The 12,243-nt window shown below is 36.1% G+C and overlaps 1 protein-coding gene across 2 annotated transcripts; it reads right to left on the bottom strand.

Annotated features, from left to right (window-relative positions):
• Nucleotides 1-801: 801 nt before the first annotated feature.
• On the bottom strand, nucleotides 802-8,712 carry LOC122021377. 2 transcript variants are annotated; one of them, XR_006122534.1, is made up of 5 exons: nucleotides 8,531-8,712; nucleotides 8,248-8,290; nucleotides 8,022-8,166; nucleotides 919-1,274; nucleotides 802-846 (listed from the first exon to the last, which is right to left on the bottom strand). XR_006122534.1 is itself a non-coding variant. In XM_042579503.1 (4 exons), the coding sequence occupies exons 2-4, from the start codon at nucleotides 8,280-8,282 to the stop codon at nucleotides 1,008-1,010; spliced, it is 447 nt and encodes a 148-aa protein (XP_042435437.1). In that variant the 5' UTR covers nucleotides 8,283-8,290; nucleotides 8,531-8,712; the 3' UTR covers nucleotides 802-1,007. The 2 variants fall into 2 exon arrangements, 1 of the variants encoding a protein (XP_042435437.1); XM_042579503.1 differs by having other exon boundaries at nucleotides 802-1,274.
• Nucleotides 8,713-12,243: the final 3,531 nt, after the last annotated feature.

Below are 12,243 nucleotides of genomic sequence, written 5' to 3'. Positions count from 1 at the left end.
ACGACACACTTGCATGACTCTACAAGCTAAACTACCACTCATACCGTCTGCCCACTAAAACCTACAGTGTGTGACCGACTTACCTATCTAGACTTAGTTCAATCTGATGAGTTACCCATCTCAATCAGCTCATCAAGACTGAATGTACAAACCAGAACAACCATCCATCTAAACACAATTCCTACATTCCTCTCTTGTTGTCGCTCGAGCATCTTGAACTGTTCCTCTCTTCTGACGCCATAGCAAGAGTGTATTAGCTTACTCAGAGCATAGGTCAGCAAAGGCAGTGATTGCAAGATCATCTCCAACGACATCGCTAGCTTGAGAAGCAATGCTTCCCGAAGATGTTGTCTCTTTATCTTCAAATCATTTTGAGAAAATTATAGCGTGTATATCAGTTGGACCTAAACCTCTTTGTTTGAAATCGATCAAAGAAGCTGGGTTGCATAAAGGAGAAGAATGAGCACCCATGTAGTTTCAAACAAAGAGATTTAGGTCCAACTGATTTACAACCTGTAATTTTCTCAGGGCGAATTGAAGATAAAGATACAACATCTTCAGGAAGGGATGCTTCAGGAAGCATTGCCTCTCAAGACACAGATGCCGTTGGAGATGATCTCACAGCCACTGCCTTTGCTAGAAGAGTAGCGCTCTAGTGCGAGAAGCTTTGAATCAGTAAGGCAAGTCATCTAATTTGAAATCTGTTTTCCTGTCTGCTATTGAGAGTGCTAAGGGCAGATTCATAAGGATTGCCCCTCGTCTATTTTGAGTTCTCGGTCAACTTATGACATTTGCTTTCGATGCAGGAAGCTTCCGAAGTATAAATAGCAGCAACAATTTTAAATGCTACAAGAAGAATTTTTTACATTACAGTAGATATCAACTAGAAAGATTTAAGTTAGAAAAGGAATATCGCACCTTATTTTGGGGTAGTTTGAAAATTTAGCAAGAAAGTAGAAGCAGCAATCGATACAGATCAGCACTGATCCATCTTTTGCTGTACAATTTCATTCCATGTCAAAGCCCTTCTCTTGCAGCTCTTGAATGACTTCATTTCTCATTCGAAACCACAGCTTTTGAGCTTCGTGTTCAAATTTTTGAGATTGCAGTTGTTTTTGCAGGTTTTCCGTATCTTTGTCACTGTCTATAAATCCTTTGGGTCCGACGGTTGTGCCAATGGCTCCGCCACTTTTAACAAACTCATCAAATGCCTCTTTGTCGCCTGGATATGGATACCTTATGCGCTCGTAGAGGTGGGCCAACTCTGTCTCTTCCTACGTATAAAAAAATACACACTTTATTTTCTTCTGTTTGCAATGAAGATGAATAAACACAAAAAAATATAGTGAAACAAAGAGATAGTATATTCTTTTAACATATTATCAAGCCTATAATATTCAATCTTCTAACGTGTGCAAAGACTTTGGTTCTTTGGGAGGAAGTAGAATAAATATTATGCAAATACATCAAAACTGTTAGAATGCCTTTTATACCACTTGTTAAGATGGGAGACCACGACGACTCTAGCATTTTGACTACAAGAATCCGCTGCTTGAAACTGCCCTTTAAAGATTGAAACCGTGCTTGTAGAATGTGGACCTAGGGCTATGTGGTGGAACCTTCATCTCCCATAATAGAGTAGAACAACAGGAGCAATTAAAATAGCTCAGCTTAAGTCTACTCTGTGAAGATAATCCAAATTTATGTAATATAAGAGCAAAAAAATAATGAAATCGGACAAATAATTGTCTACACCTTGTAGAAGAAATCTCTTGGTTCTCCCAAGATGCCTCTCTCAAAACAAATAGTGAAAATAAAAAATCTCACCTTTAGCGCTTTCCCCAAAACAAAAGCCCGCCAAAAAGGAAAATCCTTCACTCTATAAAGCCTACAAGCTTATGATAAACCTTCATATGCACCTCATTGTGTCCGGTTGGCTCTAGAATGTTCGCAAGGTAAAAATAGGAAGAAACTCTATAATATCCTAAAACAAGGGTTTAAAGGATGTTGAGCTACCATTGGGTTTGATGGGCTTCCAATCTAGACAGTAATGCGCAGCCACACTTGTGCTAGGTTGGTCTATCTCATTGACTCGACAAATCTATCCTTTGGAGAGATGATGCTCCATTGATCCATTCACAGTTTAAAATATTGTTCTGTGTCGGTGGACATGGATGACATTTGTTCTTCTACTGACCAACCAACATGCAATAATTGTCGAAAGGATGACATTTGTTGTTCTACTGACCAACCAACATGCAATAATTGTCAAAACCACCGAAACAATTATTCCTCAATGGTTTTGTTTCTTTCTTCTGTGAGCAGCAAGGGCAACGGTTAAAACACCATAATGAGGGCACCAAACAATGAGGCAAGAGTTGGGTTGCTGGCACAAATGATGAAATGACAACTGCAAACAAAGAAACAACACCAAGCATCAAAATTTTCTTGCAATCGACCTAGCTTCGACTAATGAAATCACAATAGAGGAATGAATCCAACTTAAACTTGAGCAGATTGATGGAATGACTTCAACTTTTCCAACATGATTTGTGGAATAGTGAAACAAAAAGATTAAAAGGGTGCACGAAGCTCACGCCAATGTGGAGTCCCATGGAAAGATCAATTGTACGCAGCCTTACCTGCATTACAAGAAACAATTTTCACAACTCAAACCTATGACCACCAGGTAATATGGTAACAACCTAACCGTTGTACAAAGGCTCCCTTTCTCTATGTAGATTAAGGATTTTTCGTAAATGTTATCCCTCCTCTTCTCCCCTTTCCTCCTCTTCCTCAACTTCTTTCTCCTTCTCCTTGGTTCCTCTAACATGATTTATGTGCATATTGGAAGAACCGTTACTTTGGCTTTGAATAACCTTTCAAGCCTTAATTTCATTTGATAGTCTAGGTGATCCACTAAAATGATCCTGCTCCTCTCTACTTGGTCTACCACTGCACAAGCTAAAGTCATTCAACATCTCTCACTTTACACTAAGTTTGTATGCTATTCCTTTGACTAATGAGACTACTTGACCATGGGGAGGGATCCCTAAATCTTTTTACTAGTAAAGCATTTAATAGATTGTTTGACATATGGTGATTATGATACATTGTGCTACTTGAGCGCTTTACACTTGTTGATAATTGTTAGGGCTCCAAAACTAAGAATAGATACACAGAATTATTTTAGGATTAGCACATACAATCTGGTAAAAAGACTCTCCACCAACCAAAGTCACTACTCTCTTCTCTTCTGATAACAATTCTTAGATCCCCTCCCCTCTAACTTCCTACAAACTTATAACCACACACACACACTCTAAAACATGTTAACATAACTGCCATAAAGATATAACTGACTCTAAACATAAATTGCCTACAGTATATTAATTCTATTCAAGCCTCTTTGTGTTTTGTCCCTCCTGGAATATACAAGTTATGTTTTGGGCCTGTCTCCCCATGATCTGGCATGTTTCCCCCATGATCCAGCACCTGGTCCACATCTGAAACTTGGTTCCTATCATTACCACCTACTGCATCTCTAGCCTTATCCTCAAGGCTAAAATAAGGAAATTGAGTTCTAAGAGTGAAATCATCCTCCCACATTGTGCCAATCATGTCTTGCCCTTCCATTTGACTAGCCATTGACAAATCACTTTGTCATTATGAACAATGTCTACTAGCAATCACATATTCTGGTTCCACAGCATCTTCTAGTGCTACCTCCAGTCCATTGGGTAGATCTGTTTGCACATTGTACTCGCCAATAGCTTTCTTAAGTAATGATACATGAAAGATGGGATGAGCCTGAAAAGAGGTGGAAGTTTAAGCTTATTTGCAACCTCTCCATATTTTGCAACAACCTAGAAAGGTCCATAATATCTCGCTATCAATTTTTGATTAATCCTCCTAGTAACCGTGTGCTACCTATGGGGCCTATAATTTAAGGAACACTCATTCTCCTACTGCAAATTGCAATGACTTCCTCTTTTTATCAGCATATCTCTTCATATGTTCTTGCGTCCTAGAGAGATTATATTTAAGTTGAAGGAGAGTTTCATCCCATATAAGATCTTGTATCGGCAAAGGTTGGAGTAGTCCCCCAAGAGCGGTTGCAGCATATTTTGTTCAATAAGTTTTCGAGAAATCAGAATGTCCTCCTAAAGGGGAACAATGAAATTCCTTTAGGAATTATTGTGTCGAAGGAGATGAAACAGAAATAACAAGTTTGTTGTTATAGTATAAAACTCCTTGCTGCAGCTCAAAACCTTGATGGGAATTTGGATTGTTGGTCAAATCCTCCATAATTTTCTCCAACTGATGGTCTTGTTTAGCTTCTTCAATAAGATGTTCATGTTCCTCCCATGTAAGGTAAGACACCAAAGCATGATATTCACCTTCTTCATGTATTCTAGATAATGAATCAACAACTTTATTTTCCAAAACTGATTTATAAATGACTTCAAATTGGTAACCCAATAACTTAGCCATCCAACATTATTGATCTATGGTTGTGATCCACTGCTATAGTAAATTCTTAAGGCTCTTTTGATCCGTATACATTATAAAAGATCTCCCAAGAAGATAGGGATGCCAATGTTGCACAGACCAAAACAAAGCCATCAATTCTTTTCCATATGCGGATTTTGATAAATTCCCTTCCGATAAAGCTTTACTAAAATAAGTTATTGGCCTTCTATTTAGCATTAATACCAATTCCCCTTCCAAAGGTGTCACACTCAATCTCAAAAGGCCTTGAAAAATAAACTTTACTAACTCCTTTTGAAGTTAATCAAAAATATTCTAGACTTTGAAATATATATCAGCCCTAGTAATACATGCAACTGGGTCTCAACCATCAAACATTGGTAATTCAACTTTCTTAACAGACATTCTATGCTCTTCCAATTGATCACCTTGTTGTTCCTGAGACCCAGATTGAGAGGACTGATCGACAGAAGTGGATGTCCCTTCAATGGTGTTGCTTCAACCCTTGTTCATAACTATTTGTTGACCTCTTGTAAAAGAGACCATGTTGTTGTATTTCAGACATTAGTTAATTGCATAATACCTCTCATTTCTTCCATATTTTCTTCTTGCGTCACCATCCTCTCTTCCAAAACATTAATCCTATCTGACATTTTTGGCATTCCTTCTAAGCATACAACCTTCTTACATCCGGTAGGTCGGACTAATGTTAGGGCTCCAAAACTCAGAATAGATAAATACACAGAATTATATAAGAGTTAACACAAACAATCTGGTAAAGAGACTCTCCACTGGCCAAAGCCATTGCTCTCTTCTCTCTTCTCTCTTCTCTCTTCTCTCTTCTAATAACAATTCTTAGATCCCCTCCCCTCTAACTTCTCATAAACTTATAACCACAAACATACTCTAAAACATGTTAACATAACTGTCACAAAGATATAACTGACTCTAAAACATAAACTGCCTACTATATATTAATTTTATTCAAGCCCCTTTGTGTTTTGTCCCTTTGGAACATACAAGTCATGTTTTGGGCTTGTTTCCCCATGATCCAGCATGTTTCTCTCATGAAACAACACCTGGTCCACATCTAGAACTTGGTTCCTATCAATCATCTCATCTTCCCTAGGGATGCCACTAATGATAGATAGTTCTCTATAAATTTCTATATGAATTTCTTTAGCATGAGCCACCATTAAAACTATACTATCTACCCTATAATTGTACTCCATGGGATCTAATGAGAGTAGTGAAGTCAAATTCTTCCTTATTTTTAGAACAATATGTTGATGTCTTGAACGTTTAGCTCTAAGTCATCTCCCAAATTAAGAGTATTGGTTGCACATGAGATAAATATTGCAACCCACCTTGTCATGGAACATGCATGTGGAGCACAAGTTGAGTCTAAATACTAAATGAAACAGAACATTCTTTTTCTGATAAGAACATCTTCTACCTCGACTATTAACTTCAAATTGTCATAACTCACTATCCTTTCCTCGATATAATTCCTCGAGTGACCATATGTCTTCTACTTAAGCATTAAACATTACAACAACTACCACACTGTTATGAGGGGCTGGTTATATGGATCCTCCTATGCTAGGACTCCTTTTCTACTGATGGGAGCAATACAGCTAATAGCCAACAAATGACGAGTCATATTTCAATAAGAACTTAATGGGTTGATCCACGATCTGCCTAGTCTTACTTTTATTGCTATATTGGGAGTTACTCACATATTGTTTAATGTAAAATAGAGTGGATTTGTTTCTAGCTCTATTGAATCTTTTTCTTGGTTCGATAACAATCTTTATAAGCCAATGATATTTTTCCATGTTTTTGAATACAATCAACCGACATATAACTAATTGATTTTTTAGTTTTTCCTTCAACGGTACCTCAACAAGCTATAAGTATGAAAGAGACTCAAGAATAATTCCTCTTTTTATAAGGGCTAAAACCCGATTACTTATTTTGGCTTTTTGGCCCCATATTATAAATCATGGATCTCAAAAGATATGAATGATTTGAATTAAAGGATTAGATACCATGTAAAATCGACTAAATACTTTGGATGACAGTCGATGGAAGATCATGCATTTCACTTCTGCTACCATGTTTCTTGGGGATTTCCAAGTAATATTAAGGTACATCAATCAAGAAGAATTGGATACTGGTTATTCCTGAAACATACTAAACAATTAAGCATGTAACGAAATAATCAAAGAGTAAAAAAACCCATCCCTCTTGGAGTAGGTTGACTTTACTCAATATACCTAACACGGCTTTAAAAAGTCACCTAATCAGCCACATTCATGGCCTCCTAGGCATTCTAGCAAGGAGCCACATTGTAGACAATATATGAAGTTGGCCTTAATATGCAAGACTAGGCTTGCATATTAACGTCTACATATGTGGTCTAGATAGCAATATAACATTCATCAGAATCAATTTTGATTGATCCAACAAATAGAAACCTAATAATAAAACCTTTTTATGATACTTCTTCGCGAAAGAAGATTAACTAGATACTTTTGAATCCATAAAACTATATAGATAATTAAATTATCCTAACAAATATGCCAACAAGGAGGATGCACAATCACACCCCTAATGTTGTAGGATAGATTTTTATTTAGAACACTCCAATTGAAAGAAAATCTCTAAATATGAAGGGGAAAGAAACACTTAAAATTCAGTTCTATGGAACTAACTTAGCTGATAAAGGGAGTCTGGAGCATGAAGCTCCCGTCAATGCTAGTCTCGGAGAAGGATATGTTATATGCAGCCTTATTCTACATTGTAAGAGATTGTTTTCACGACTCGAGCTAGTGACTTCAGTAACAACTTTACCGTTGCATCAATGCTCCCCTTCATTTTGAATAATACTAAAATTCAAGCCACAAAAAATTGTATAACCTATGGAATTTGGCAACCTTTCATTTCAGGATATAAATTTCGAGAAAAGAAACATTCACCTTTGACCGTATTTAAATATTCCACCAACCAAATACATTTTCATTAAAGTATCCTGACAAATATGCCAATAAGGAGGATGCACAATCACGACCCAAATGTTCTAGGAAAGATTTTCATTGAGAACACTCCAATTGAATGAAAATCTCCAAATGTGAAGGGGAAAGAAACACTTAAAACTCAATTCTATGGCAACTAAAATTTAGTTGATACAACAACAACAATCAAGCTTATCCCATTAGGAAAACTCGGTTCTATGGCAACTAAAACTTAGTTGATACAACAACAACAACAACCAAACCTTATTCCACTAGGTGGGGTTGGCTATTCATTCATTGAACATTTGTCTGAAAGTCAACACTAATCGGCAACCTAACGCGCAACCCTCACCCTTTTTCATTTGAACTTGGGACTGACATTGATGAGTTTTAGCTAACATGATACTAAAATACAGGCCACAAAAAATTGTATAAACCATGCATTTTGAATAATCACAAACACAAGCAACCTTTCATATCAGGAAATAAATTTTTAGAAAAGAAGCATTTCACCTTTGGCCGTATCTGAATATTCCACCAACCAAATACATTAGTTTCATTACACCACCAAGCAAGACCAAAGATAGCATAGGTGCATAGCAAAGCTTTCCCCATCTGCTTCACGAAGTAGAAGTCCCCTTTTTCAAACCCAAGTTTCCTGAAGGCGCACAGCAATCCAAGCAATAAAACAATGGTATACCCATTGAAAACTGCATAAATTTGCATGAAAATCACTTACTTGATAAGTTTCTGAACATTGAATGCCTTAGCCATCGAGGGACCTGAGGCCAAATTTCCAACACCATTCAGTGAGACATTTAACCGAACAATTGGCAGGCGCGTAGTCAAACAAACAAATAAACAAACAAAAACAGAAGGAGCGCGAACGCAAATCGTGAGACAGAAACAGATGCAAATTGTGATGTCAATTTAAAACAATTATAAAGAGAAAAGGGGGAGAACTTTGATGCAAATTTGTGGAAGAACGTAGAGTGAGAAGGCGAAAAGAGATGGAGACTCACTCAGTGGAAGTCTGGCGGATCAGAAGGGGCGTCGCGTGGCGTGGCTTCCAGGAGAGGAGCAGCAACGCCGCAAATACCCAGTGAGGGGCGGTGACTTGGAACAAAACGGCGGCGGCGGCTCGAGAGGCGGATTCTAAGGCCTAGTTGGTTTGCTGTAAATTGTAAATCAGAAATTATATTATCAAATTTGTTCATAATTCGAATTTAGCTGTTTTTAAACTTATTTATTTTATTTTTAATTAAATTCGATCCGAGCTTAATTTTTTATTAAACTTAACTAATCCTTATAAATTCGACAATTTACAAAAACACATTCAAAGTTGTTAAATTACTAAAATACATCACAGTCCTTATTTTTAAAGGGCGCATTTATTTATTTTCCATACTACTCCTTTAGTCTTTAATCCTAAATTATTAGCATTTAAATGAATCGAATCGAATCGAATAAAATAAATAAATAATATTTATTATTATTTTATTATTATTATTTTTACAAAAGTCAAATTTAAAAAGTTCATTTTTTTAAAAAAATTATTGAACTATGATAATCTAAATTTATCCGTATTTTTAAACTTTTAAATTTTGATAAAAATAAATAAAAATAAAAAAATATAAAAATAATAATAAAACTAAAAATAAATGACTCTACAATCTGCTAGCTTAATTGTGTGTTGCCTATGCTATGCCAAATACACAGACGCGCAAATGTTAGACTTCTGGGCTGTTTAATATACTTTCTCGATCGATGAAATTTTTTTTATAAAATTAGACAGTAAAAACTAAATCGACCGCCTTGGTTAATTTTTTTTTAAAATAGACAAATTCAACATAAATAAGATTTATTCACACTTAGTCACATCCAGGGATCTAATAAAACCTTAAAAATAGAATATGAAAAATTTAGGGGAATTTTAAGACCTTGGAACTAGGGGGTGAACATCAGACTTAATTAAATTTGTTAAAATTAAACTAATTATTTTTTTTACAATTAAATTGATCAATTTTTACTTAATCAGTCAAATCGATAAAAGTTAAATAATTCAGTTAGAAATAGAATAAATTATTATTTTAAAAAATATATAATATATTAAGAATTTTAATAAAAACTTAATCAGTTTAATAAAAAAATTAAAAACCTAAATATTTTTATTATTATTTAATAAAAATGGTTTAATCGGTCCATCAATTTTCAAAATAAAAAATTTAAATTTAATTTATTATCCAAAATAATCGATATATTTTTTTAAAAAAAACTGAGCTTTTAAATAAACTGAATCAAATTTTCAAATTAATTTGGTTTCATTAGTTATTTTTATTGAATCTGATTTAGTTTTGGATTTTTCTTTGGATGATCATATAATGAGAGCAATAACTTTCTTGTCTAGTTTAGCGTCAGTCTGTTTATGCAGTTCTATTTTATAGAAAATTTCATCTACTTTTAATTTAGATAGATTCCTCAAAATTTTGTATGTATCCATGATGGATGTCTACAGTGTATTTTGAGAAAATGCATTTAGAGCATATCTTATTAGATCATGATTTTTCATCTGGTCGCTGATTGTATGGAACTCGTTGAGGATATCCTTGATCCTTCCGTGCAACTGACTTGCAATCTCTCCTTCTTGTATTTTGATATTAAATGGCCTATTTAAAAATAAATCTCTTTTAGTTACCTTTGTGTTGTTGGTCCCTTCGTATAGTTCTATAAGCTTGTCTCACAACTCCTTTGCATTCTCATGTAGTCCGGCACGTTTCAACTCCTCCTTCGTTAGTCCACATTGAATTGTGTTGAGGACCTTGAAGTCAATTTGGGCATTCTTTTTCATTTCCAAATTTCAATTTCTTGATCAATTGGAGTTCTAGTGTTGTGGTCGACTGCCACCTTGTATCCTTTGGTGACGCTAAACCACTAGTCGAAGTCGGCCTTCAGATATACTTCCATTTGTCTCTTCCAGTAGGGGAAGTCATCTCCTTTGAATAGCAGGGGACGAATGGTGTTGGATCCCTCGATTTGGGCCATTAATTTTCTGAAAGGAGAACTTAAGACAGATACCAAGACTTGGTCTTGGGGTAAGTAGTGTGGGAAACAGATAGAGATTATAATTATAATTAAGTGGCAGGAATCGAAAAATTAAAAAAACAATGATCCCCCTACTCGATCGGTGGTTGCATCAATTCAAAGCTAACTAGGCTCTGATACCACTTGTTGGATCGAGATACATATGAGAGGGGGGAGGGGGTAAATCACATGACCCTTTAAAGACTTCTCTTTTGATTTTGAAAAGTGAGTACGTGGCAGAATTAAGATATAAAAAAAACACCAAAACATAATTACGCAAGCGGTTTACTTGGTTCGGAGCCTTCGATGACTCCTACTCCAAGATTGGGTCCTGCGGACCTATCAATGGGTAATTCACTAATAATCTCTTCCGGAACCACCGGAAGAGGGGATTGAGTATAAAAAAGAATACGAATAAGTGTAACACACTGTACCTTTTCTTTTGCTGTAATTAAGTACAGAACTAAATTTCGTTACCCAACACTTACGAAGATGATCAGCTTAGGCTCAGTGTTGGATGACCCCTCAGTAGTAGTCGGATGCAGCAACGTCGTAACAGAACAATAGCAGGAAGATAAAGTTGTCAGAACGTCAAACGGATGCGTAAAAGCTTGTAGAAGAGTTGATGATTAAGCCTTAGTCGAGCAGCTCTTTTATAGAGTGTGGAAGGTGCCTTCCATAGCACAGAAAGCGCCTTCCATAGTGCTGAAGGCACCTTCCATAGGCAAACTTTTATCCTGACACAACTGCTCCTTACCGACCATGAAGTCTTCTGTCTTATATGATTGAAGGCACCTTCCAAACTCCCGAAGGTGTCTTTCATGAATAGTACTCAAGGCGCCTTCAAAGTTCTTGAAGGCGCCTCGAGTACTGTTCACCCGAGGCACTTTATGCTCCTTTTGCCTTGCAAAAGGTATTAGTCCTATACAAAAATGTCTAACATGTAAAACAAAGTTAGCATAATAATAATAAGCAATAATAATTAGTTCTTGTCCTTTAGTCAGGGTCTCAGTTTAGTGATCTAAAATGAACCTAAACTATACCAGCGCCAAAAGGCGAAACTTTGACTCGTCCTTATGAGAACTCTTTTTTCCAGTAACTTACCTTTACTTACCTACTTGCAGTCTATTGATTAGCCTCTCAACCCACTAGGTCTTCTCGCTAGTTGTTAGGTCTGTAGACCCAATTGGACTTCGACCAAATGTCAGGCCCCACGGATCTAGCCAGACTTCCCGCCAAATATTAGATAGGCCCTTTGACTTATCTAGGCTTTATACCAACTATCAGGTCCTTCAACCTAGTTGAGTTTCCTGATGTTAGGTCCCTTAGATCCATCAGTCCCTACATGCTCGGTAAATATATTAGATTACAAAAACACCTAACTTAATTTACTTATCATTCATCAAAACTTAAGTTAGACAGTTTAGTGCAAATTGCACCAACACTCTCCTCCAAATATCAAGTCCTTTTTGGATCAACCCTTGGTCAAACTAACCAAAATAAGTACATTGTCAAATATCAAAATCTCGAAGGCTGATTATATCAATACTTTTTAGGTCACCACATTGGTGTGAATTAGGCCGAGTGGTTCGTTGCTTCTTTCAACATGTTGAAAGGATGACCTTGTCATTTTCATTTTAATACAAATCTCACA

This window comes from Zingiber officinale, chromosome 9A (assembly GCF_018446385.1).
Source record: "Zingiber officinale cultivar Zhangliang chromosome 9A, Zo_v1.1, whole genome shotgun sequence".
NCBI classification, from domain to species: domain Eukaryota; kingdom Viridiplantae; phylum Streptophyta; class Magnoliopsida; order Zingiberales; family Zingiberaceae; genus Zingiber; species Zingiber officinale.
Note: the sequence above shows the minus strand (reverse complement) of the source record. Positions and strands in the feature narration are given on the sequence as shown.

Coding starts and splice junctions, on each gene's coding strand:
- LOC122021377 (XM_042579503.1), bottom strand. CDS start 8,282: ATGGCTAAGGCATTCAATGTTCAGAAACTTATCAA. Junction 8,167..8,247: donor AATGTTCAGAAACTTATCAA/GTAAGTGATTTT, acceptor GTGCGCCTTCAG/GAAACTTGGGTTTGAAAAAG. Junction 1,275..8,021: donor ATATTCAGATACGGCCAAAG/GTGAAATGCTTC, acceptor TTTTATACGTAG/GAAGAGACAGAGTTGGCCCA.